This window comes from Lepidochelys olivacea, assembly GCF_965140295.1.
Source record: "Lepidochelys olivacea isolate rLepOli2 genome assembly, chromosome: 4".
NCBI classification, from domain to species: domain Eukaryota; kingdom Metazoa; phylum Chordata; order Testudines; family Cheloniidae; genus Lepidochelys; species Lepidochelys olivacea.
The window spans coordinates 66,806,773-66,830,025 of record NC_140414.1 but is presented as its reverse complement, the minus strand read 5'-3'; the positions used below and the strand labels follow the sequence as shown (position 1 = coordinate 66,830,025).

The window sequence follows — 23,253 nt, the reverse complement described above, 5'->3', positions numbered from 1 at the left end:
TATTTGCCTTCCTTTTTTTCGTTCTCCAATCTCATATAAATTTCATTGTCTTAGCTTAATAACCTGATTAGCTCTTCTCTAAAATTCTCATACATTCCAGGTGGAACATTCATTTGTTGGGTAACAGAATCTTTTTTCTTGCTGGTTGAGCTTCTCTAATGCATCCTTATCTGTATGAAATATACTTTTTAGGTTTTTTGTGAGGGACTAATGTTCCTAAAGCGAAGTCATTGTTGGTAATAAGCGGTAACATCAGCATTTCAAAGAATGGTGTTTTTCTGATCAATATCAGGTATCTTACTTACACAGTGGAGAGTAAAAGAAACAAAGGGAAATAGGGAGCACTCAGGTACTGCAGTGTTATAACTTAGATGCAACTGCCATTTTTGCTGGTTGCTGACATGCTACGATTTTTGTAATTGATAATTTATTTTAGTGTTTACAACAAAAAGCAATAATTAAGAAAATATTCTGTTATTTAGGACAAGAACTTGAATATTTGATAACAGGTACACATCCATATCCACCTGGTCCTGGTGAGTAAAATTTTATATAAAAATATCTACTTTTCACACACAAATGATATAAAAACTATTTAAAAATTCAGGAAATTCAGAGTTTGTGCTGATGATCTAGACTGGATAGGTTTAGCTTCAACTGTGAATTTTATTGATAAATTTTAATAAGGATGTTCTCATTTGGGTGTTGATGAAACTCTTCTGACTGGCTATATTAGAAGAAAGTTATGGAGAACATTGGTGAGGCCTCATCTGGAGTACTGTGTCCAGTTTTGGGCCCCACACTACAAGAAGGATGTGGATAAATTGGAAAGAGTCCAGCGAAGGGCAACAAAAATTATTAGGGGTCTGGAACACATGACTTATGAGGAGAGGCTGAGGGAACTGGGATTGTTTAGTCTGCAGAAGAGAAGAATGAGGGGGGATTTGATAGCTGCTTTCAACTACCTGAGAGGTGGTTCCAGAGAGGATGGTTCTAGACTATTCTCAGTGGTGGAAGAGGACAGGACAAGGAGTAATGGTCTCAAGTTGCAGTGGGGGAGATTTAGGTTGGATATTAGGAAAAACATTTTCACTAGGAGGGTGGTGAAACACTGGAATGCGTTGCCTAGGGAGGTGGTGGAATCTTCTTCCTTAGAAGTTTTTAAGGTCAGGCTTGACAAAGCCCTGGCTGGGATGATTTAATTGGGGATTGGTCCTGCTTTTGAGTAGGGGGTTGGACTAGATGACCTCCTGAGGTCCCTTCCAACCCTGATATTCTATGATTCTATGAAAAATAGATAGGCAGTAGCTATAAAATATTTTCTACTTTGCGTATCTACAGGATGCCTCAACTATATTGACTTTAGTGGGAGTTTTGTTTGAATCAGGTCTGTGGTATCATACCCCATATATTTTTACAGTTTAAATGGAATGTTTCAGAAAGTGGGCCATCTTTACTGTTCATAGAATTGGAAAAGTATAGTTTCATTATCAAAGTATATGCTGTAGGAGACATTGAAACTGTCATTTTGATGTAGGAAAAATTAATTTAATCTGAATGCTAGTGTCCAATACTTAAAACATTGGTTAAGAGAGGTGGAACAAATTCTCTAACCTTGTGCAAAAGCACAGTAAAAGCATTTTGAACAGGTATGCCTTAAGGGAAGGGGACAGAATCTTACTCCCAACCCCTAATATTGCAATTTATGGAGGGCTGAAGGTTTTATAGTTCCTACACTACCCCTACAGTCACAGCCAGTGAGTTTAGAAAGTCATGGGTTTTCTTGCTGTCTCTTCTGTAATTTACCCCAAAACAGACTCCACCCATGCTGGGTTCTCTGTTCCACAATGTCTAGGGGAAGGGGTTTGCACACTGTCTCTATGTAGGCATTTCTTGTCTCTTGTAATAGAGCCGTACCACTGCCAGTCAAGCCCTGAATGTGCCCCTGTACATTGTGTTGAGTCACCATGCAAAGGATTTGGACCAAAATGAACAATAACCTTATTTTATTTAGCTTTGCAATATTCTTATCTGTCAGCTATGTCAATGAATGACAAAGATTTCTTTGTTACCAAAATATTCAGTTATATGTAACAGTGGAGATACAAAAATGCTAATGACAGGTTTCAGAGTAACAGCCGTGTTAGTCTGTATTCGCAAAAAGAAAAGGAGGACTTGTGGCACCCTAGAGACTAACCAATTTATTTGAGCATGAGCTTTCGTGTGCTACAGCTCACTAGCTCACGAAAGCTTATGCTCAAATAAATTGGTTAGTCTCTAAGGTGCCACAAGTACTCCTTAAAAATGCTAATGGATCTCTGACCAGATTTATTTGTGCTTTTTGTAACTTTCTTTTATGAGGTGTGGCTCTGACAGCAGACACTAAGATCCAGAGAATGCCCAGTGAATCAGCTGCTCAGTCCTTAGCTGTGGCACTTCCTCCTTCTCAGTCCAGGTACTGCTAAATTATTTTCTTAAACATTTTTTTAATAACCTGTAACCAAGGTAAAAAACATAACCTGGATTTAATGAAGAAAGAATCTTTCTTCAGACAAGAACACCCCCAAATGATCTACTTTTCTTTTTAAATCAATAAATAAAAATACTAACATTAGCTTGGAAATTACAAATTAAGATTGCATTTTGCAGTTAAATGCTAAATCACTAGAGAATATTCTCATGCAAAAATTAATGTCACCCAAGCAATCTTAATTTTGCTCCAGTAGTGTCACACATAGCAATCAGATTATAGTATGCTTAGCCTTCCACTAAACAGGTTTTTTAAGATTAAGAATTTATTTTTTTGTGGTGGTTAGATTAATTTGTTTGGATGGAAGAGTAATGTTATCACAGAATCCGGAAGTAGAACTATTAGGAAGAATGTGGGTGACTATAACTGCATTTGCATATATTTTGTTTTTCTTAAGCAGAACCTTTACTTGGAATGGCCAGGCTTTTCAATGCTTGTGGGTTTTTTGAGAAAAGTATTGTGTTCTCAAGATGATGATGATGATGATGATTATGGTGGTTGGGAAGACACTAAAGTGGAAAGCAGTCTTTTGGTCTTAACTCTGAGCTAATTTTTTTTTTGCTTGCAGTAACTGATTACATATCTTTTTCTGCAACCTATAAGTTTTAATCCAGCCCCATAAGCAGTGTTGTTCTTTTAATATACAAAAAAATTCTACTGTGCTGTTTTGCAATCATCACAGTTCCTACTCACATGGTTCTATGTCTGATTTGTAATTTCTCTCTCTTTTGGCCCCAGTTCCAATGCAGATTCACAGTCATTTATATATTCTCTGTTCTGTACATCTCTAATCATAATATTTGTTCAGTGTGAATAATAATCTTCTTTCCAGTTTTATTGTTTGTTGTTCACACAGTAACTCATAATAACAACATAGGATACCCTACTTCAAGCAAAATAGTTTTATTTTTTCATTGCTGGTATCTATTAACTTTTCATGGAACTTAATTGTTCATAAGAACAACTTCTTTCTTGATATGCTATACAGAAATCCTTGATAACTTTCGATCTACCTTCCGGCAATCAAAACATGTGATAGTCAGACATGGGCTTCACATTTAGTATATCTTTAAAGGGATACTTTCCACTTAAAATCACACCTTCCTGAAGTTTTTTTAATTTTTTTTTTTTACCTAGTCTTGGTAAAAGTTAAATGCTGAAGGCTGGAATGTTGTTGCCATGGTAACACTATCCAGGGGTTGCTTGGCTGTTACAAGTGCTTAGTGCAGTGCTCCCCAACCTGGGGTGCGCACCCAGGGGAGTGCAGAGGAACATTCCGGGGGAGAGCACAGTGGGGCTGGCTCTAGCCCCAGTAGGGGACAGGGAGGGAGCACCATGCTTCCAGTCCCACTCTGTCTGCAGTCCAGCTCTGCCCTCCTTCCTTCTTCACTCCCAGACCAGCTCCGCCTCTGTCCCCGACTCCCCTATCCCCAGTTCTTCCCCCAGCTCTGCCTTCAGCCCAAGCTCAGCTGCTGAGGAAGCTTGGCTGTCCAGTAATGGAGGGGGAGCATGGACCGTTTCTGTTAATGGTAAAGGGGGGCCACGACTGGAAAAATTTGTGCGCCACTGGCTAAATGCTTCCATTTGAGGAGTTCTGATGTTATTAGCACCAGCAGAGAATGCAGCCTGCTAATTCAGCAAACCTTGATGTTACTCATAATACAGACAACAAGCTCAGTTCAGTAATGAAGATGCTTGGTCAATTTATTGTTGATGAAGCACTGTCCTAGCACCCCATAGAAGCTACAGGTACACTAACAAATGTATGTCTGTGAAATGGACCGGCTCAGACAGCAGTTGGAGTCTCTACTGTCCCCTAAGCTGGACAAAGGTGCCCCTCCTATGGCTTCTCCTTTTGTTCATTGATACAAACAAGTTATATATTACACTCCCAACATGGTTAGTTACCACCCTTATCCTTGTACGTGCTAGTTTGAGTAAAACATCCTTTGCCATTAGCCTGTCAACCCATCCTTATCTTACGAGCAATCGGTGTGTTTCTGTACCATCTCTTAAGAATGTGTTTATGTAGTTATTTGAAAACTCTGGGTGTTCTTGTACCATTCTCTCCAGTCAGGAATGCGCTTACTTGGTTAGCCAATATCTAGTGTGTTATTTTGCCAAGGCCAGACCTATTGTAGTTCACAGCGTTTGGTTCACACTGTTAGTTATGCCTAGAGCTCCAGCAAGGCTTACAAAAGTAATACCTGAGATTAATACAACAGGAGGGGTGTGTGGAATTTCCCTGTTAATTCAGTCTGTTTACTTTCTTATGTTTTACAGCACTATGTATATCACCAGGTTCTGCTGTTAGTTTGTAGTTTTTTCCCCACACAGTACCAGAGAAAGAAACACGTTTAAAAAAAAAGGTGTGGGGGGGTAGTTTTAGATTCTACACTGGCCTTATGAGTCTTCCTGACAATTTTTTTGCTTTTCCATCACATTTCCCTTTAAAAAAAAACTTTTTTAAAAAAATGTAGTAGATTCCAAGTGATCATTTACCTTAATTTCATTACTGATCCTGAATAAGAAAAGCTGGTGGCTGCACTATGTACTTTAGCACCAGATATCTAGAGCTGGGGAAATTATTTGGATCTCTTGTTCTCTGGAATGGAATGAAATCTCTGAAGCTGGAACTTAGGAGGAAATGGCTAATGTTTATTACAGTAGTGCCTCCTGGTGTCGGATTACTCTGTCAGCATTGGTATTGGGGGGGAAACAGTGCTTGCCTTGTGCACAATAATGTTTGGGGCCTCTCTATACAACTTCCACTCCTGCCCCTGTGCTTTAAAAACCCCTTATGCTGTGGTCGTTCCTCTTTCATCACCAGTTTGTAAGAATCCACATTGTAATTCTCTCAGCTGGCTTCAGACCAGATGTTAGATTTATGGAGAGCCCAAGCTGAGCAGAGATCTGCAAAGAAAAGAAAATTCTTCAATAAAAATATTTTGAATGCTTTACAGATTTTAATTTAACTTTTGAGTAAGGCATATTAGAATAGAATAGAATTCTAGGACTGGAAGGGACCTCGAGAGGTTATCTAGTCCAGTCCCCTGCACTCAAGGCAGGACTAAGTATTATCTAGACCATCCCTGACAGGTGTTAATCCAACCTGCTCTTAAAAATCCCCTACACAACCTCCCTAGGCAATTTATTCCAGTGCTTAATGACCCTGACAGTTAAAAAGTTTTTCCTAATGTCCAACCTAAACCGCCCTTGCTGCAATTTAAGCCCATTGCTTCTTGTCCTATCCACAACAGTTAACATTTTTCTCCCTCCTCTTTGTAACAACCTTTTATGTATTTGAAAACTGTTATCATGTCCCCTCTCAGTCTTCTCTTCTCCAGATTTAACAAACCCAATTTTTTAAGTTTTCCCTCACTATTTTAAAGTGTTTCCTATTCATTGTTCAGAACTTCTTTCTCTATCCAGGTTAGAGGGAAATCGTACTGCTGCTGGTGTGGGTGATATTTACAGACATGCCGGGATTCCAGAGCGTGCACAGCCTCCTGGTTTGTCCATGGTGAGATTCTTATAATACATAACTCTTCTAATATTGATGATGTAATCTTTTACTAAATGGGGTTCAGATTCTGTAATTAGCTCCATGTAGCAGTCCTATGCAGTCATCTTGATGGAAAGAGGCTGACCAAAATGTGAGGCCTTGAGAGGAAGGCGCATCCTCAAGGCTTTGAAAGGGGTGCAAGAAACTCCAGAGTTGAGTGGAGAGTGTTTGTCATAGAACATAATCGTAACCTTCTGTTCAATTTATAGGCTCTGATGGAAGCAGGTGGGAACAAAAATTCTGCGTTGATTGCAAAGAAAGCTCCAACAATGCCCAAACCTCAATGGCATCCACCATGGAAACTGTACAGAGTAAGTTGGAAACATGCAACAAAATAAAAAGGAGTATTACATTTTCTATAGATATACTCAAGCCCGTATTTTAAAATTTTACTTATCTTACCCCAAAAAGGAATTAAACAGACAGTCAATTTAAAAATCAAGCCTCTGTCTGAAATGTGAGTGTACCTCCAGCCTATTAGAGGTATCACCTGAAAAGAGAAATTAGAATAAACTATTTTAGAGTTTTTTCCCATTTTGTTTACTTCATACGTTTGGCAGCATATTGTTTATAAACATTCATTTTCCCCTCTTGTTTGTGTGGGTCTTTCACTTTAACAGTGAGTGAAAAGAAAAGAGAGAGAGAGAAACTTAGAGTGACTCCTGGACAGATGTAATACCTGTGTGACCGGATTCCCAGGGAAGCCAGCCGAGGTCACTCAATTAGGGTGAACTGCAAAGAATGGGGCAGACAACCCCATAGCTGGTGGCTATTTTAATACTTAGGTTTACCAAGTCAGCACTAAACAGCTTCTGTTATACCTTACTGGTCACTTAGAAGTCCAAACCACAGTTCCCTTAAAGTAACACAGCCTCAGGCCTCCACCTGGTTACCTAAGTCAAATACGATTAAGATTAATGAAAATCTTATTCACCATATAAAAGAAAAGGTTCTACCAATCCCAAAGGATTGGACACATTACTTCCCAGATTAATGAATATTTCAGATCTTACCCAAATACATACTTATAGCCAGTTCTTCTTAACTAAACTAAAATTTATTAGAAAAGAGAGAGTATAGGTTAAAAGATCAATGACATACAGACATGAGTTCAATTCTTGAGGTTCAGATACATAGCAGAGATGGTGAGCTTTGTAGTTGCAAAGAGTTCTTTTAGAATTTAGTCCATAGGTTATAGTCCAATGTCCAGTATCATATTCAAGGTGTTTGCAGCTGAACTGGGACCTCAATATTGCGACTCAAACTTCCCCTGATGAAGTTTAAGCAGATCTTAGTTAAAAGGGATTGGGACCCAAGGATCTTTTATACAATTTCAAGTCTTCTTTGACACCTTTGGGAACAATAGGTAATTAGGGCAACTTTGAAGTAGTTCATCTCATTAGATTGACTTCACACTTGGTAAGGCAACTCGCATCTTTTCATGTATTTATACCTGCTCCTGTATTTCACTCCATGCATCTGATGAAGTGGGTTCTAGCCCACAAAAGCTTTTGCCCAGATAAATTTCTTAATCTCTAAGGTGCCACGAGGTCTCCTTCTTGTTTTTGCTGGTACAGACTAACACGGCTACCACTCTGAAACCTGTCACGGATACTTAGATATACAAATTAACATAAGGCAATTGCCTGTTCCTCCACCATTCACAGGTGATTTGCTATACATTTCAAAGAGAGATGAATACAGTGATATCCCTTGTTTACAATTCATTTAGAAGCTAGGATGTTCTTTTGATATCTGAATTATCAGAATACAGCATAGACAGGGACTGTTGATTACATTGTTGACCTTTACCCACATTTATGTAAATACACAAAAACACAAACATTATCTCCCCATATATTTTTAAGGCTTGAATTTGAGTAAGTTATCCTGTAGGATGTTTAATGCTTTCTGGTCATGTCACAACCTGAAACTACTTTTAACTAATTTTTTAAAATTGACTATATTTCCAGTAGGCAACCCTGCAATTGCTGCTCTAACAGTCTTAACAGATCATAATGAAATAAAAACATTAATATAATTTTTAAATACAAACACTTTTGGAGAATTTTTCAGCAAATCTGACCAGTTTTACCTAACGTGAATACTGTCTAAACACTGTTGAATTATCACTTCATTTAGAACTGCTTGACCTGTATGTGCTTGAGCTCAGTCTAAATGTTGCATTAATGTTAATTGTTGCCTTAATTTTATTCTCTCAGATGATACCAATTAGTATTTCTCAGTTATCACCAAGGTATCTGAATACCTTGTGAAATGAGTATATGGAAAAATAAGCATGAAGGGGAAAAATTCTAAAGGTATATGGTAGAAAAAACAAACTGAAAACAATGAAATACTCCCTTTAGATAAACACATTACTTAAAGGAAAAGTTTACATAATATGAAACTCAAGTAGCTTCTGTGCTCAGAAAAATGGTCTGGTTACTGAAGGAAGATCAGACTTAATTGTGAGAGACTGGAAAATCTCACTAATGCTAAGTTACCAGAGGAGTATCTTATCTTGTTAGCACAGTTCAGCTAGTGTATAGTGCCTTTTTATGTACACTTGACATTTTGTAAATATTTACTGAAGATTTATTATCCATGAACCTATGGTTAATGTAAAGAGAAGTCTTTTTGAAAAACAGTTGAGCACAAAGGAATGTGTAAGAGTATGATGTAAGATTATAGCTCTGCAGCAATTCAATTATAAAAATTAAGAGGCACATTTTATTTTTGGTGCAACAGAGTCAAAAAAGGAAACAAGTGAATAGTGGCTGGGACAGTTTAATAAGGAAACCAGGACTTTAGAGAGAATAATTGTATATAACTGAAGGTGACATGGTGGAAGGCTGAGTACTGTAGTCTGCCTGCAGCTCCTGATCAGTCATGGCCCAGCACTAGCTGTTAAAACCCCAAAAGGGAGCAAGGCTGGTTCACCAGATGCATTGAACCCATGTGTACAGGGGAGCCTTGATTGGGTTCAGTTTCTTTTAGCACTCTGGCCCTGATTCTCCACTACGCTGGAGCTGCTCTCTGATATAGTGGAGAGTGATAGCCACAGAAAATAGAATGTGGCTTCCAGATCCAGCGCGGCCCAGAAAATAGAGCAACAGGACGATGAGGTTTAGTGAAGCTCTGCTTTACCATACTTCCTCTCATGCCTATTCACAGAATGCCTCTGACATGCCCACAGTCTCCCCTTATGCTGGGTGGGGGATGTGGGAAGTGGTTAGTTTAGGAGGCAGCAGCGCTACCTCCACCAGCGCTCCACTGGTGGAAAGTTTTTCCTATGCAAGAGGAATTGGCCACTGGTGGTCTCCAGCTGTTTTAAGGCCACTTTGAACCAGCAGGCCTTAGGACTTGATCACTGGTCTCTGGTCCACTATCTATTATATAATATGTGCTCTATAGCTATGTATGTATTTCTTGCAGATGTTACTATCACATAATTCAATGAAGAATGTATTCTTTAGAAGACGTGGCCTAAAGCTATGGTTATGGAAATACAAATAAAGATAGCCTTTCAGTTATTTTTTTCCTTCATGTTCACGTAGCCTATAATTTTACTGGATTTTTTTAAAAACTGATTTTTAATGCTTCTGTAAGGTCCTTGATGGATTACCCTGGAAACTGAAGTTCTTGCTATTTACCCTTGCCCAGGTGCTACCTGTTCTGTAATGTCATTTTCTCTCACCCCACAACTGAAAGAGCCAACTTTAGGGAGAGCATATCACAGTCTATTCGCTATGCCCTCCTGCTAGCTGTCCTAGGGATTAGCTCCACCAGTGGGTGCGCCCTCTTCCGGTGGTACGTCTCCTGCGATCGGCTCCACTTTCAGACCGACGTCACTCCACGAACCGCAGCATCATCTTCGTGAGTCGGCCCTCCAGCCTTGGGTAGTATTGCTGATTGGGGATGGGTATCACTGTCCGTAGTCCACCACTTCCCCAGTGGCTAATGGGGTGAACCCAGGCCCTCTCACTACTGCAGGTCCCAACTCAGGGACATTGTAGATAGCAGTCTCGTGTGGCACTTCTTTACCTTCTTTCTGTCCTGCTACAATTCCCTGCGTCACTTCCCCACAGCCTTGACACCTTCTTAGTACTCACCTTGTGGCCTTCAGCTGTCCAGTCTCAGCAGCCAGCCAGGAGCTCCTTGCTCCCCTGGTTCCTGCCAGCAGTACTCCAGCTCTCTCAGCCTGCTAGAGACACAGTCCTCACTCCTGACTCTGTCCCTGCAGCTCCTTTTATGTAAGCCCACTGGGCCCTGATTGACTGCTCCTTGCAGCCTCTCTCCCATTGGCTTTTTCCCTTGCAGCCTCCCCAGGCTGCTTGGAGGACTCACCTCCACTTCTCCTCTCTAGGACAGGGTATGATTAATCCCTTCCACATCTGCGTGGGGTAGACACCCCATCACACACCCTCCCTCTCAAGCCTGAAGCCTTCAGGGTGAGGTATGGATACACCCAGCCCTGTAGCTACCTAACTTGTGACTGCAGATCATCCCTCGCTTTTTCTATTTCCCTCAACTGGAGACGCACATTTTCCTGTTCCTCCATAACATTCTTGAGCCATTCGCTTTGGAACACTAAGTCTCCTTCTGCTGTTTGCAAAACCTGCTGATCAGCTGCCAGTTTGTCCTGAAGCTCCTTTATTTACCCTGCAGGGTCCTTCAATGCCCCCTTCATTCAGGGTCGGTGTCCCCGCAATAGCCTGCTGTGCCACTGTGTACTCCAGCTCTCTCTGCCTTCTAGGGACACAGTCACCTCTTCTTGAGCTCCCACCTACCCACTGACTGACTCTGTCCCTGCAGATGCTTTTATGTGAGCCCGTTGAACCCCGATTAACTACTCCTTGCAGCCTCTCTCCCATTGGCTGTTTCCCTTGTAGCCTCTCTAGGCCCCTTAGAGGACTCACTTCCACTGTAGGGCAGGGTACAGTTAATCCCTTCTACACCTGTGTGGGGTGGACGCACCCCATCACAAATGGGATGGTAGTTCATTCTCGGTATCAACTCATTAATTGGTGCATCAACCCAACAAGGTTGCTGGTTAATTCCAGTGGTGATGGATTGTATTTTTTTTACGTGGACACACCTATCTGGGGAGAACTGGACTGAAATTGCCAGATTTACTTCCCTGCTATGATGGTCAGTCAGCTGATGACATCTTTCTGTAAATGTTGTTGAATGAGTACTGGTAGTTCATGTAAACTGTAGGGGAATATAGAAGAGAGGCAGCCAAGACATGGTCCTTGCCTGAGGAATCTAAATGGTAATCTACAATAATTTCTGACCTGATATGGATTTGAATCAATGGTGAAGGTTTCTCTCCCACTACAAATCCCCAGTTTCTCATATTTTGACACTTAAGTGTCCATTCTTCTTCTTCTGAAAATGTTGCTTCTATTTCAGTCAATATTTAACTTTATTTTCGAAATCTAATTTTAGATCTCTGATTTTATTGTGAAGCCTTATAATTCTTGGGCTAATATTGATGGAAATTCTGAAGTAGAGTTAACAACAACTATGTCAACAGATGTACCTTCATTTTGATTCAGGAGGCTTTTATTATTATTTCTAAAGGTTATCAGTGGTCACCTGGGCTGGGTGAGATGTATTGCAGTTGAACCAGGAAATCAGTGGTTTGTTACTGGCTCTGCTGACAGAACTATAAAGGTAAGGAATGGAAGGAAGGATTGGCGAATTATGGTTCCAGTTTAACTTTACTTTCTCACTCGCTTCTTAAATGTTTTCAGCTGTTGGAAATGGTTTCTTGATTGTCATGCACAGAACAGTCAGCTCTAAAACACATTTTCTTTCACTATCCCGCCACTCATCTTCTTCTGGAGGATTACTTTCTGTGTGAGATCTGATTCATCGAACATTCCAAAATCAGGATTAGCATTAATATTGAAACCTCTAGATGACTGATACTCAGAGCTCAGTGATTCAGGAGCCAAATTCGCGATCAACATTAACCAAAAGAGCCACTGTATGTGAATTCATCGTTTCATTTACGAGATAGATATAGAGATAGGAAAAAGGTGTATATAAATTATTTATAATTATTCTCCGCAAAATACTGACCAAATATTTTATCAACTACAATTGGTTAATAACAGTAAAAGTATCCTTATTGGTTGGTTAAGTGTTCATGTCACGTTCCCTGTCAGTATCTGACCAGGTCAGGAAGCTAACAATCCAACCAGTGGACCAAATTCAATGATGAATCTTGGTCATGTTCCAGCTGAGGCATGTTGCACATATACTAAGAAGAAGAATTAAATCACAGTGTTTTAATAACTTGTGCTGCAAAGAGCCATAGGAGACTCATTCAAGAGCCACTTGTGGCTCATGAGCTTTAGTCTGAGTATCACTGTTCTAGACCCGATGATGCTAATGAGATAAGGCTATATGCTAATTTAGTTCTTAAACCTTAATTATGCATGATAGATTTGCCTAGGGTATAACTATATAATGCTTTGATATCTGGTTAACTTACAAATATTTGTATCTATCAATACAGATCTGGGACCTTGCTAGTGGCAAATTAAAATTGTCTTTGACGGGGCACATTAGTACTGTACGAGGGGTGATAGTAAGTGGAAGAAGTCCGTACCTCTTCTCTTGTGGAGAAGATAAACAGGTGAAGTGCTGGGATCTTGAATATAATAAGGTAAGTTTAGACTTCTTTGGTCAAGGCACAATGAATGAAAGGCTGTCCTTTTAAATATCCAGTTAACTAAAGTCTATTTATCTATCTAGGTTATAAGGCATTACCATGGTCATCTAAGTGCAGTTTATGGTTTGGACTTGCACCCGACAATAGACGTGCTGGTAACATGTAGCAGAGATTCAACTGCACGAGTACGTAAAACAGTGAGATTTAACTTTGTTACATGTCCACTTTTATAATTTAAAAAACCTGTAAGCATACAAAAATTAATACATAAGTAGAAAAGTTGAATTATCTACATGAACTCCTTTACCAAAAATGCCATACCTTTTGTACCTTCACTTATTGCATTAAGTCCCTGCCCTGGTCAGACAGAAACCTGAGTGAAAACCACAAGTTGAAGGTCAACACACTTGGGCTCTGACAGACCAATGAATGAGCAAAAATTCCAGTATTGAGAGCTCTCCACCAAGAGCACTCTGCCTCCAATTTCCAGGCATTTAAATCTAGGAACTTCTAACTCTTGAGCTCCTCTGCTAATTTCAAGTCCTACAATGGCTCATGGAAAGAGGGATTGTTTTGGTAATCGGGATCCAAATCATGTTGGTCTTTATAGATTAAAATTGAAGCCTTGAGTTGTGCTCAACAGTGTATAGAGGGCTAGTGGATTCTTATATATTACTTACAGCTGAGTCCACTAATATATATTATTTAGACAGTTAAGAACCTTTAGTCTTTAAAGTTTTTTGGCCTGAGAGAGTAGTACAGCTTTATGGTGACTGGCTTTAAATAAAGTTGTCCTGATTCCTTAGAATACATTGAATGGCAGCTTTTCCATGTTTTTTTCAACAGCTTGCATAGTTCTGTGATGAATTTATAAGTCAAAAGTATGGTAGTTTCATTTTTCAGGATTGTGGCATGTAAGCCATGCAATAAATGATAGGACCTAAAAAATGATGAACATATGTTTTCTTGACTAATTGAATTTACTGTGCTCTCACAGATTTGGGATGTGAGGACAAAAGCCAGTGTGCATACATTAGCGGGACACACAAATGCAGTGGCAACAGTGAAGTGCCAAGCTGCGGAACCACAGATTATTACCGGTATGGTATATGTTGTTTCCCAAATTGAATTACTCAAAACCAGCTAACTGTGCATATAACTCCTCTATATAAGCACACATTCATATCACTGTTACCTTCATTGATTAATCCCAATTAATCACATTTGGTTTTCCAATTTGCTGTGTCTTGTATTAAATTAGTTGGTAAGCTGTTGGAGGCAAACAAGGACCATATATTGTGATGTTTGTGCCGGGCTCTGGTCTCTTAGGAGCTAATGTAATACAAAAAAACCCTGCAACATTAATGCAAAAATATGGTTTTGTGTTTAAGTACAAGTCAGGTGATGCAGAAGTAAAGGTTCTGATAGTAACACTGCACATATATAGTATTTCCAATTACTAGTTCGCCTGTTAGTAATGTGCCTAATTATAGGTAGTATGTATTATTCAATGAAAACTTCACTTTCTGCATTTCTGGACTCTTCTTGTGCTTTAAATATTCTTACTTTTTTTTTTTCATTTAATATGTAAAATGATGTTTGGGTGGTTCTTTTCATGTCCATGAAATCATGCAAGGGGAAGAGTCAATGTAAGTTTAAATAATACTGTGTATTAATACAGTGTAAATAAGAGGAAATACAAAAAAACTAAAGGGAAGAATTTCAGATTGTACAGTTAAGTGTAAAAATGAGGTGTCAACCCCAGTATACCAAAAGCCATATATGGTCAAAATCCAACTTAGTTGCATGATGACAACTTGCATTTCTTTCTAGTTTCAAACTAGATCAGATAATCTTCATTCCTTCTCTTAAATATTTATAATGTTGCTGTAGACTGTTAAAAGCCAATATGTTTTACTTCAGAGGTGGTTGTACATCAGTATTTACTAAAGATCACTGTATCTAGTTGGTATGTTTGTCAAGCACTTTTAGGATGAAACGTCTTGTTTTAATTTATTAGCAACTCCTGTATATCAGAATTGGTTGTCCAAACAAAAGTTGGTAGTGTTTATAGTATATACTGTTTTTGTCTTTTTTTTTTTTAAATCACAGGAAGCCATGATACCACAATACGACTGTGGGACTTAGTGGCAGGAAAAACTCGTGTCACTTTGACAAATCACAAGAAATCTGTAAGAGCAGTTGTATTGCATCCAAGACAGTAAGTTTTCCTCGTTCCGTTAGCCCTTCACAGTTTGTAATATGTGACAGGAGAAGCAAGCTAACATTAGATATGTTGTAGAACATTAGTTTTATACGTACTACCCAGTCTAGCAAATAAAGAGTTCAAAAATATATACTCAACAGGAAACCATTGCATTTAAGGTATCTGAGAAGCAGTTATTAACACCGATTCAGCTCCACTGGGGTTAGCATTGCTGTGGAGATCTGTTGTAGATTCTTAAGCACCAGGGTTAGTTGACACTGTACTTCCACCAGTGGCACTAGGACTCCCAATGTTGAAGGAGCTGAATCTTTATTGAAAGAAAATGGGAAGGTTTTGCAAATTTTCTTTTGTACACAAGCCCTGAGTTGAGAGTAGTTAATACCATGGTGATGGGCTGTCAGGTTTAGTATCCTGTCTCTGCATTTGCCAGTATCAGATGCTTCTAAGGCAGGTGTAAAAAAAAGCCCTGTAGTAGGTAGTTACGGAATAATCTGTCTAGTAGATAATAATAGATAATCTGCCCATTCCTAATCTCCCTCAGTTAGAAGTGTTTTATGCATTGAAGCATAATTCCAATAAAGAATCCTAGGATACCTACCCTATTAATGATTTAGAAAAGGATGACACATGATTATGATATGGCTGCATCTGATTCCTTTTAATTTCAGTCTCCTCCTTACAAAACTTCAGAATCTGTGTGAAGTGAATTGGTTCCAGTCCAGCTCCGGTACTGAACATTTTAAAGAGCCACCTCTCTTATCATTATTAGGAATCTGAAGATGTGTTGAACACAGACTGAACTACCCTCTCACACCTAGAGAGCTTATATTTGTTTGTTAGAAAACTTTCAGCCCAAGGCCTTGTCAGCTGTGCACCTTTCACAAACTCTAAATTTACTTGATCTGTCCTATCCTTTATCTGGATTAATTGACCGGTAACCCCAGTTCGGTATGACTATTTCTTTTAAAAAGTCAGTGAACTGCTTTGAGGATGCCTGATTAAAAATATTCTAAGATGCTTTTAAACTTTGCTGCCCAGATCAAATATGTGAAGACTCATTTGAGAATGAGGGAACTAAGTTATTTAAGGGTGATTCAGCTATTCATACAAATTAGCTTTTGGAAGTTAACTGTTTCTCTGTAGAGGTGCCTTACACACTGTTGCATAGATTTAGAAGAATGACCATCTTGGCAGTTTTTCTTGGTCTTCAATATTCTCAACAAGGAAATCTGCAAAAGTGCACTTGTCCAGTAATGTGAGAGAACTTTTGAGAAAGCTGTGTCTCTTAACTTTTCTGATAGTACTTCTGTGCATGAGTATTGCCAGAATAAAAATGCAAGACAGTTTAAATTTGGGATAATGTAAAAGCTAATGTTCATGTGTTCTTATTGAGAATTACTATTTCTCTGAAACTTTTATCTTCATTACACCATTAATGCATACCTGAAAACAAAACAAACAAAAATATCTTTCATGTGGTTGTGTGGTTATGTAATCCAATTAATAAAATGAAAAACAAACGTAGTGAAACATAGCAGAGTTACACAACGAACATTTGCATTATAAGAAAGTAATGTATATAAATGTATGTAAATATAAAAGTTTGTTTTTATAAACTGGCTCTTTTGGAAAAATGGTAATTTAGTGATAAAGTAGTTTTGGAAGTAACAATCAGCATCTGCCATATACAACTGTAGCTTTAGGAGTGATGTGCTACTCTGAAATGAATTATTAATAAAATGATATGATTTAACTATTTTTTAACTCTCCTTTACTGTGCTAATCTTGTTCCAGTTATACATTTGCATCTGGTTCTCCAGATAACATTAAACAGTGGAAATTCCCAGATGGAAACTTCATTCAAAATCTTTCTGGTCATAATGCTATTATCAACACGTTGGCTGTGAATTCTGATGGAGTGTTGGTATCAGGAGGTAAATTTAAACATCCTGATTTTTTTCTATGTGAATGCGTTTAAGCCTAAATCCTTAGCCAAAGATGCATCTTAAGTAGGTGGGCTAAGTAACCCCTGGAGAGCAAGAAGAGGAGTCCCAGTCCTCTCTCTTACTCACCACTTGCTGCTATGGAGTGGCTGCAGAGTCACCCTGTGGACCCCACCGCACTCTTGAGCCTGACGCATCCATTGCCTTCTTAATATGTTGTCTATAGGTGTGGGTTGGATTGGTCAAATCCATATAGCAGTAGATCTCCCTGGCCTACTTCTGCCTCACTCCTACCCACTCACTGCATGGTAGTGCGCATGAAGTGGAGCTCCGCAAACACAAGGTGCATGTGTCCCTGCGAAGCCCACCAGATCCTAACCCCTCACTTCATATGCAGCAGAAGAGCGTTTGTTCTGTTTCCTGAAAGCGCTTTGCATATCTTTGATATCATGGTGATACTGAAAGCTGGATAGGCAGTATTTGCCCCTTAATGAATACACTAGAATCTACTTGGCTCAGCCTCGTGTATCAAAGTCTGTCTTACTCTGTGTGTGTGTGTATGTATATATTTTAAACTGAAGAAAGTAACCACATTGCTGTGTTAACATTTCACTATTTGTTTCTCCATACATTGAACCCATCTACCTTTTTTGAAACTACCTCCCATCAAATTTTACAAATGGTGTATATTATTTAATTGAATGCTGAGTAATTCCTAACTATATCTGTTACTAGTTAATTTATTAGAACATTGATTAGCCCAAGTTGATGGTGACTTTTTTTCAATAGCAAGGTTAATCAAGTACTGCAGTATAAATAATTTTGATGTAAAGATGTACTATCAAAACTATATGTTTATGTATTGTGACAAAGTTCCTCCTCTGCCTTGGTAGGTCCTGCGTTTATTGGCAGATTTGCTTGCCTCAGAGGTTCACAGCAGCCCTCAGTTTGGCCACTTTCATGGCTCAAATCTGCCATTCACTCAGTTAGCCTCATCACTGGCCAGCGTGGGGAAAAGGAAGATGAACAATCCCCGCAGTCTCTGCTGATCCACCTAGTGGATCGGGGAACAGGCCAGAGACCTTCCCCTCTGGTGGAACCCACAGTCCAGGTCAATTCCCCCAGTATCAAGTAGGGAGTTGGAGGGATGGGGGGAACCCGGGCCCGCCCTCTACTCCGGGTTCCAGCCCAGGGCCCTGTGGATTGCAGCTGTCTACAGTGGCTCCTGTAACAGCTGCTTGACAGCTACAACTCTCTGGGCTACTTCCCTATGGCCTCCTCCCAACACCTTCTTTATTCTCACCACAGGACCTTCCTCCTGTTGTCTGATGATGCTTGTACTTCTCAGTCTTCCAGTAGTGCGCCTCTTGCTCCCAGCTCCTTGCATACACACCACAAACTGAAATGAGCTCCTTTTTAAACCCAGGTGCCCTGATTAGCCTGCCTGTCTTAATTGATTCTAGCAGCTTCTTGATCGGCTGCAGGTGTTCTAATCAGCCTGTCTGCCTTAATTGTTTCCAGAAAGTTCCTGATTGTTCTGGAATCTTCCCTGTTACCTTAACCTGGGGCTCATATATCCACCTTCTATCACTCTCCTGTAGCCATTTGGCCTGACCCTGTCACAGTATATATATATGTACTCAGTCATGTCTAAGTAATGAGTAAAATAAGTAAAGTAATCAGGGAAGCTCCTAGAGGTCCCAACTGAAATCAGGGCCCCATTCTGCTAGGGTACAGTACAAACATATTGAGAGGGTAGTGTATGACTTTAGACAGCTAGCAGTCTATAGATGAGGCAGATGAAAGGTGGGCGAAGGGAAATATTATCTTCTGTTTGCAGACCAAGAACTGATTGTCATTTTGCCCAGGATCACATAGGGAGCCAGAGGCAAAGTAGGAATTAAATTCAGATCTGCAGAGTCCCAGTCCAGTGCCTTAACTACAAGACCAACTTTTTTTACTTCTTTTTACTTCTGATAGCATTGAAGAACCAGTACAGCTATGGGAGAGTGAACTGAGATTCTATTCTAGTTTATGCACTACTCACAGAATTATTATCTAAGTTACAATTGCCGGGGCAAATTCTGCCTTTGGTTTCACTTGGGCAAATCTATTGTACACGTGTAACCAAGGGTAGAATTTGGTTCACAGAATCATACCTGAGCCAGAAAATGCAGCTTTTCCTTCCTTTAATGATGAGTTTGCAGAAAGACTGTTAGTGATAAACATTTTTTTATTTGTAAACGGAGCATGTTTGCTCTGGAAGTCATTGAGAGAAATCACTTTTCAGAGGAGAATCATACTTTATTTAAACACCTAAATGTTAGTTATTGACACATTTAGTGTAGTGTTAAGCATAAGGGGTCAGTTTATTCTGATTTTAAATACAGGTAAGTGGGCTTTTTTTTTTTAAATATAAATTAAATCTGTATTTGTCATCATAAATAATAGTTCATAGCCTTAAGGATTTATGCAAATTGTGTCGGTAAAAGCTTTTAAAAATGGGTTCTTTTTTATTTAATTCTAGATGATTTTGAAGGATAAATTCTGCAAGGGCCTTGTAGGAGCATTTGTACTGGTTTTAGTATGAAACTGGCCTGCTGCTTAGTCTGTAGGCGGCTCCTTTGAAATAGCTGAAGCTTATGGAGAAACTAGTTTCTTTCCACAGATCAAAACTGCTGTTCTAGTCAGAACTATATTTTAAAGACTTCTTTAAAAAACTGGGACCCTACAAAAACCGGTGTTCTTGAAAATCAGTGCACAGTCTGCCACAACTTCAAAGAAACTAACGCTGAAATAAGATACATTAATGTTTAAAGTCTTACCTTAGAAAAGACACTTCCTGAAATGTCTGGATTCCATATCTGGCTGGTATTAGTGCACAAATTAAACTCTGGTTTGACTAGGTGGCACATGTATCATAACTGAAACATTGCTTTGATAATGGGTCTTTCCAAACATGGATCTCAGATCCATGGAACTACCCTTAAACTGACGCTACTGGCAGCGATATTGGCTCTAGTTTAATCTGAAGGCGCTTCTATAAACTTTACATAAGAACATAAGAATGGCTTTACTGGGTCAGACCAAAGGTCCATCTAGCCCAGTATCCTGTCTTTCGACAGTGATCAGTGCCAGGTGTCCCAGAGGGAACGAGCAGAACAGGTAATCATCAAGTGATCCATCCCCTGTCGCTCATTCCCAGCTTCTGTCAAACAGAGGCTAAGGACACCATTCCTGTTCATCCCGTCTAATAGCCATTGATGGACCTATCCTCCATGAATTTATCTAGTTTTTTTTTGAACCCTGTTATGGTCGTGGCCTTCACAACATCCTCTGGCAAGGAGTTCCACAGGTTGACTGCATTGTCTGAAAAAATACTTCCTTTTATTTGTTTTAAACCTGCGGCCTATTAATTTCATTTGGTGACCACTAGTTCTTGTGTTATGAGACGTAGTAAACAGCACTTCCTTATCTACTTTCTCTACACCAGTCATGATTTTATAGACCTCAATCATATCTCCCCTTAGCCGTCTCTTTTCCAAGCTGAAAAGTCCCAGTCTTATTAATCTCTCCTCATACTGAAGCCATTCCATGCCCCTAATAATTTTTGTTGCCCTTTTCTGAACCTTTTCCAATTCTAATATGTCTTTTTTGAGATGGGGCGACCAAATCTGTACACAGTATTCAAGTTGCGGGCGTACCATGGATTTATATAGAGGCAATGTGATATTTTCTGTCCTATTATCCATCCCTTTCTTAATTATTCCCCGCATTCTGTTTGCTTTTTTGACTGCCGCTGCACATTGAGTGGATGATTTCAGAGAACTATCCACAGTGACTCCAAGATCTTTCTCGAGTGGTAACAGCTAATTTAGACCTAATTTAAACTTATGCAAGGTCATAAATCCTGTAATGTTTCTAATTAATTCATAATTGAGTATAGAAATACCATCCCATTTGTAATGCCATATGCTACCAAGTGGGGAATTGGAGTTCAAGATTCCGGCATCATTTATCTGTTCCCAGACAGACTAAGGAAAACTTAGATGAACTCCAGAGGGAGCTGCAGCCCTCCCTCTTTGTTGGGAAGGGAACAAGGAAACCAAAAGGAAATGGGGAATCTACTGAGATGCAATAAACTATTCTAATTGAGTGTTTTGGCTAACCAGTTCAAACCTGTGGATTTCCTCATGCCTTAGTCAGAAGTTCAGAGTACTACTCTTATAGAAACGGTGACAGAAATGGATTTAATGACATACTGATTTTTCTCTCTTTCAGCTGATAATGGCACTATGCATCTTTGGGACTGGAGAACTGGGTATAATTTCCAGAGAGTACATGCAGCTGTACAGCCTGGTTCTTTGGACAGTGAATCAGGAATATTTGCTTGTGCATTTGACCAGTCAGAAAGCAGATTGCTCACTGCTGAAGCTGATAAAACCATAAAAGTGTACAGAGAAGATGATACTGCGGTATGCTGAAGTGTCTTAATTGCATTTTCCTGAAGTCCACAGTTTCAAGACAAAATTAACAGTCAGGTTTTCTGCAGAGCTATTTTATTCAGGTTAAGGTTGCAATATTTCTATCCAAGAGGAAAATAGTAGCGTGTCTAATAATATGTGGACTGTGGCTAGCTTCTGCACTAGTTAACTACTGTTATACTACTGTTAACTGTAGTATAGCAAGCCTGTCTAAAGGAGGTCCATCTATTCAAATACAGAACTCCCCTTGTGATGCAGTGTGGGGCTATCTTATTCCAAAAAGAGTGTACATTGCAAATTGAGGCCAGTGTAGTGGTGTGCCTGATAGTAATCTTCAAGACAAAGATGCAGTTTAAAAGGAGTATATTACTCTTCTTTATATGATACCCTATAGAATAGTTTATAAGGCAAACAGACTGGAATCTAGTGTAGACAACTTATTTTCAAAGTACTACACTTTGTTAAAAGTGTACATCAAGGAATGGGATCAGTGACTGTATAGTCGCTCTATATAATAAGTGTGTGTAATACATGGAATCTAATCATAGTTTTTGGACTTTCTGGTCTGCTAGGCACTACTATAGTACAAATAATAGATATGAATAGGGTTAGATAATGTTACTTTGCACTTACATGGTGCCCTCCATCTGAGGATTGAAGGGTGCATCACAAATAATGAATTTGCAGCTCAATATCTCTTGGAGGTAGCTGTTTTCCCCACTTGGGAGGAAATGAGGCACAGGGGTTAAAGAACTTGCCCACGGTCACATAGCATACCAGTGGCAGAACTGAGTAGAGCCCAACTCTGGTGACTTCCAGTCCTGTGCCCTGATCACCAGAACATTCTTCTTAACCTGTCATTGACCTCTCATGATCTTGTTTCTCCCACCCAAAATATTCACAAAAACGAGATTCGTCCAGGACTTCCAGTGGTGGGAAAGGGAGGAGGAACAGAGTTAATGAGTATATGAAGCCACTGAGCATTCTTTAGTAAAATTCTAGCTAAAGCAAATACATAAACTGTTCAATATTATAAATATATGAATATAGTGTATCTATGAAATTTATAGTATGTAATGTGTAACCAATCTTTAAACCATAAACTAATTATAGCTTAGTTTACAGTTAAAAATAATTTTACTACAATTTCAGTCTTTATTTTTGTTACTTTTTTTTTCCAGACTGAAGAAACTCATCCTGTCAGCTGGAAACCAGAAATTATCAAGAGAAAGCGATTTTAATGAGGCAACATCTGCATAGTTATGCTATCATTTTGTTTTGTCTTTCCTGAGAGCATTATGCTCTGTATAGAACTACAGAGCAGGAACTCAGCTAAAATCATTGCTGTTTCACCTTGTTTTACAATAAATTTTGTTTCTATTAGGGTTTTGTCTTTTTTTTTTTTTAAATCCTGGAAACCAGCTGCAGCTGTTAACTATTTGACTTTGTCGAGCATGTATAGTTCATGAATAGGATAGTCGTACAGGTGGTTATTTTATTATATATTCACTGTGTGCAAGAGCTCTGAAGATAGTTTGTTGAGCCAGTTTTTCTGGAATACCCTTATTTGGCTCCAAGAACTAATGACAAGCTTATACATAGAGGTCATTCTGCAGGATTTTTCTTAGAGAATGAGATTTTTAGAGCAGTATTGTTTACCCCTTATTACGGTTAAATTACTCTGTCACTGAGTAATAAAATCATCAAGGAGGCAGAGCTGTATGACAGTTATGTGCTTTACTTCATGAATGTGAGCCACTGAGCATTGCCAGAGATTCTACTATTTGGTGAAACTGAGTTTAAAGTCAGTTTTTTT

General features: G+C 39.1%; 1 protein-coding gene across 2 annotated transcripts in view; it reads left to right on the top strand.

Moving 5' to 3' along the window:
- PLRG1 (pleiotropic regulator 1) overlaps positions 1-22,821 on the top strand; it is a 28,649-nt gene extending 5,828 nt beyond the window's left edge. For both annotated transcript variants that reach the window (XM_084626928.1, XM_084626929.1), the window contains exons 4-15: positions 483-536; positions 2,362-2,455; positions 5,963-6,053; positions 6,305-6,406; positions 11,685-11,777; positions 12,628-12,777; positions 12,867-12,968; positions 13,781-13,883; positions 14,896-15,004; positions 16,805-16,944; positions 21,235-21,428; positions 22,619-22,821. In XM_084626928.1, the coding sequence (XP_084483054.1) occupies positions 483-536; positions 2,362-2,455; positions 5,963-6,053; positions 6,305-6,406; positions 11,685-11,777; positions 12,628-12,777; positions 12,867-12,968; positions 13,781-13,883; positions 14,896-15,004; positions 16,805-16,944; positions 21,235-21,428; positions 22,619-22,678 (1,292 nt within the window). In that variant the 3' untranslated portion in view covers positions 22,679-22,821. The remainder of the gene's footprint in view (positions 1-482; positions 537-2,361; positions 2,456-5,962; positions 6,054-6,304; positions 6,407-11,684; positions 11,778-12,627; positions 12,778-12,866; positions 12,969-13,780; positions 13,884-14,895; positions 15,005-16,804; positions 16,945-21,234; positions 21,429-22,618) is intronic.
- The last annotated feature ends 432 nt before the right edge of the window (positions 22,822-23,253 follow it).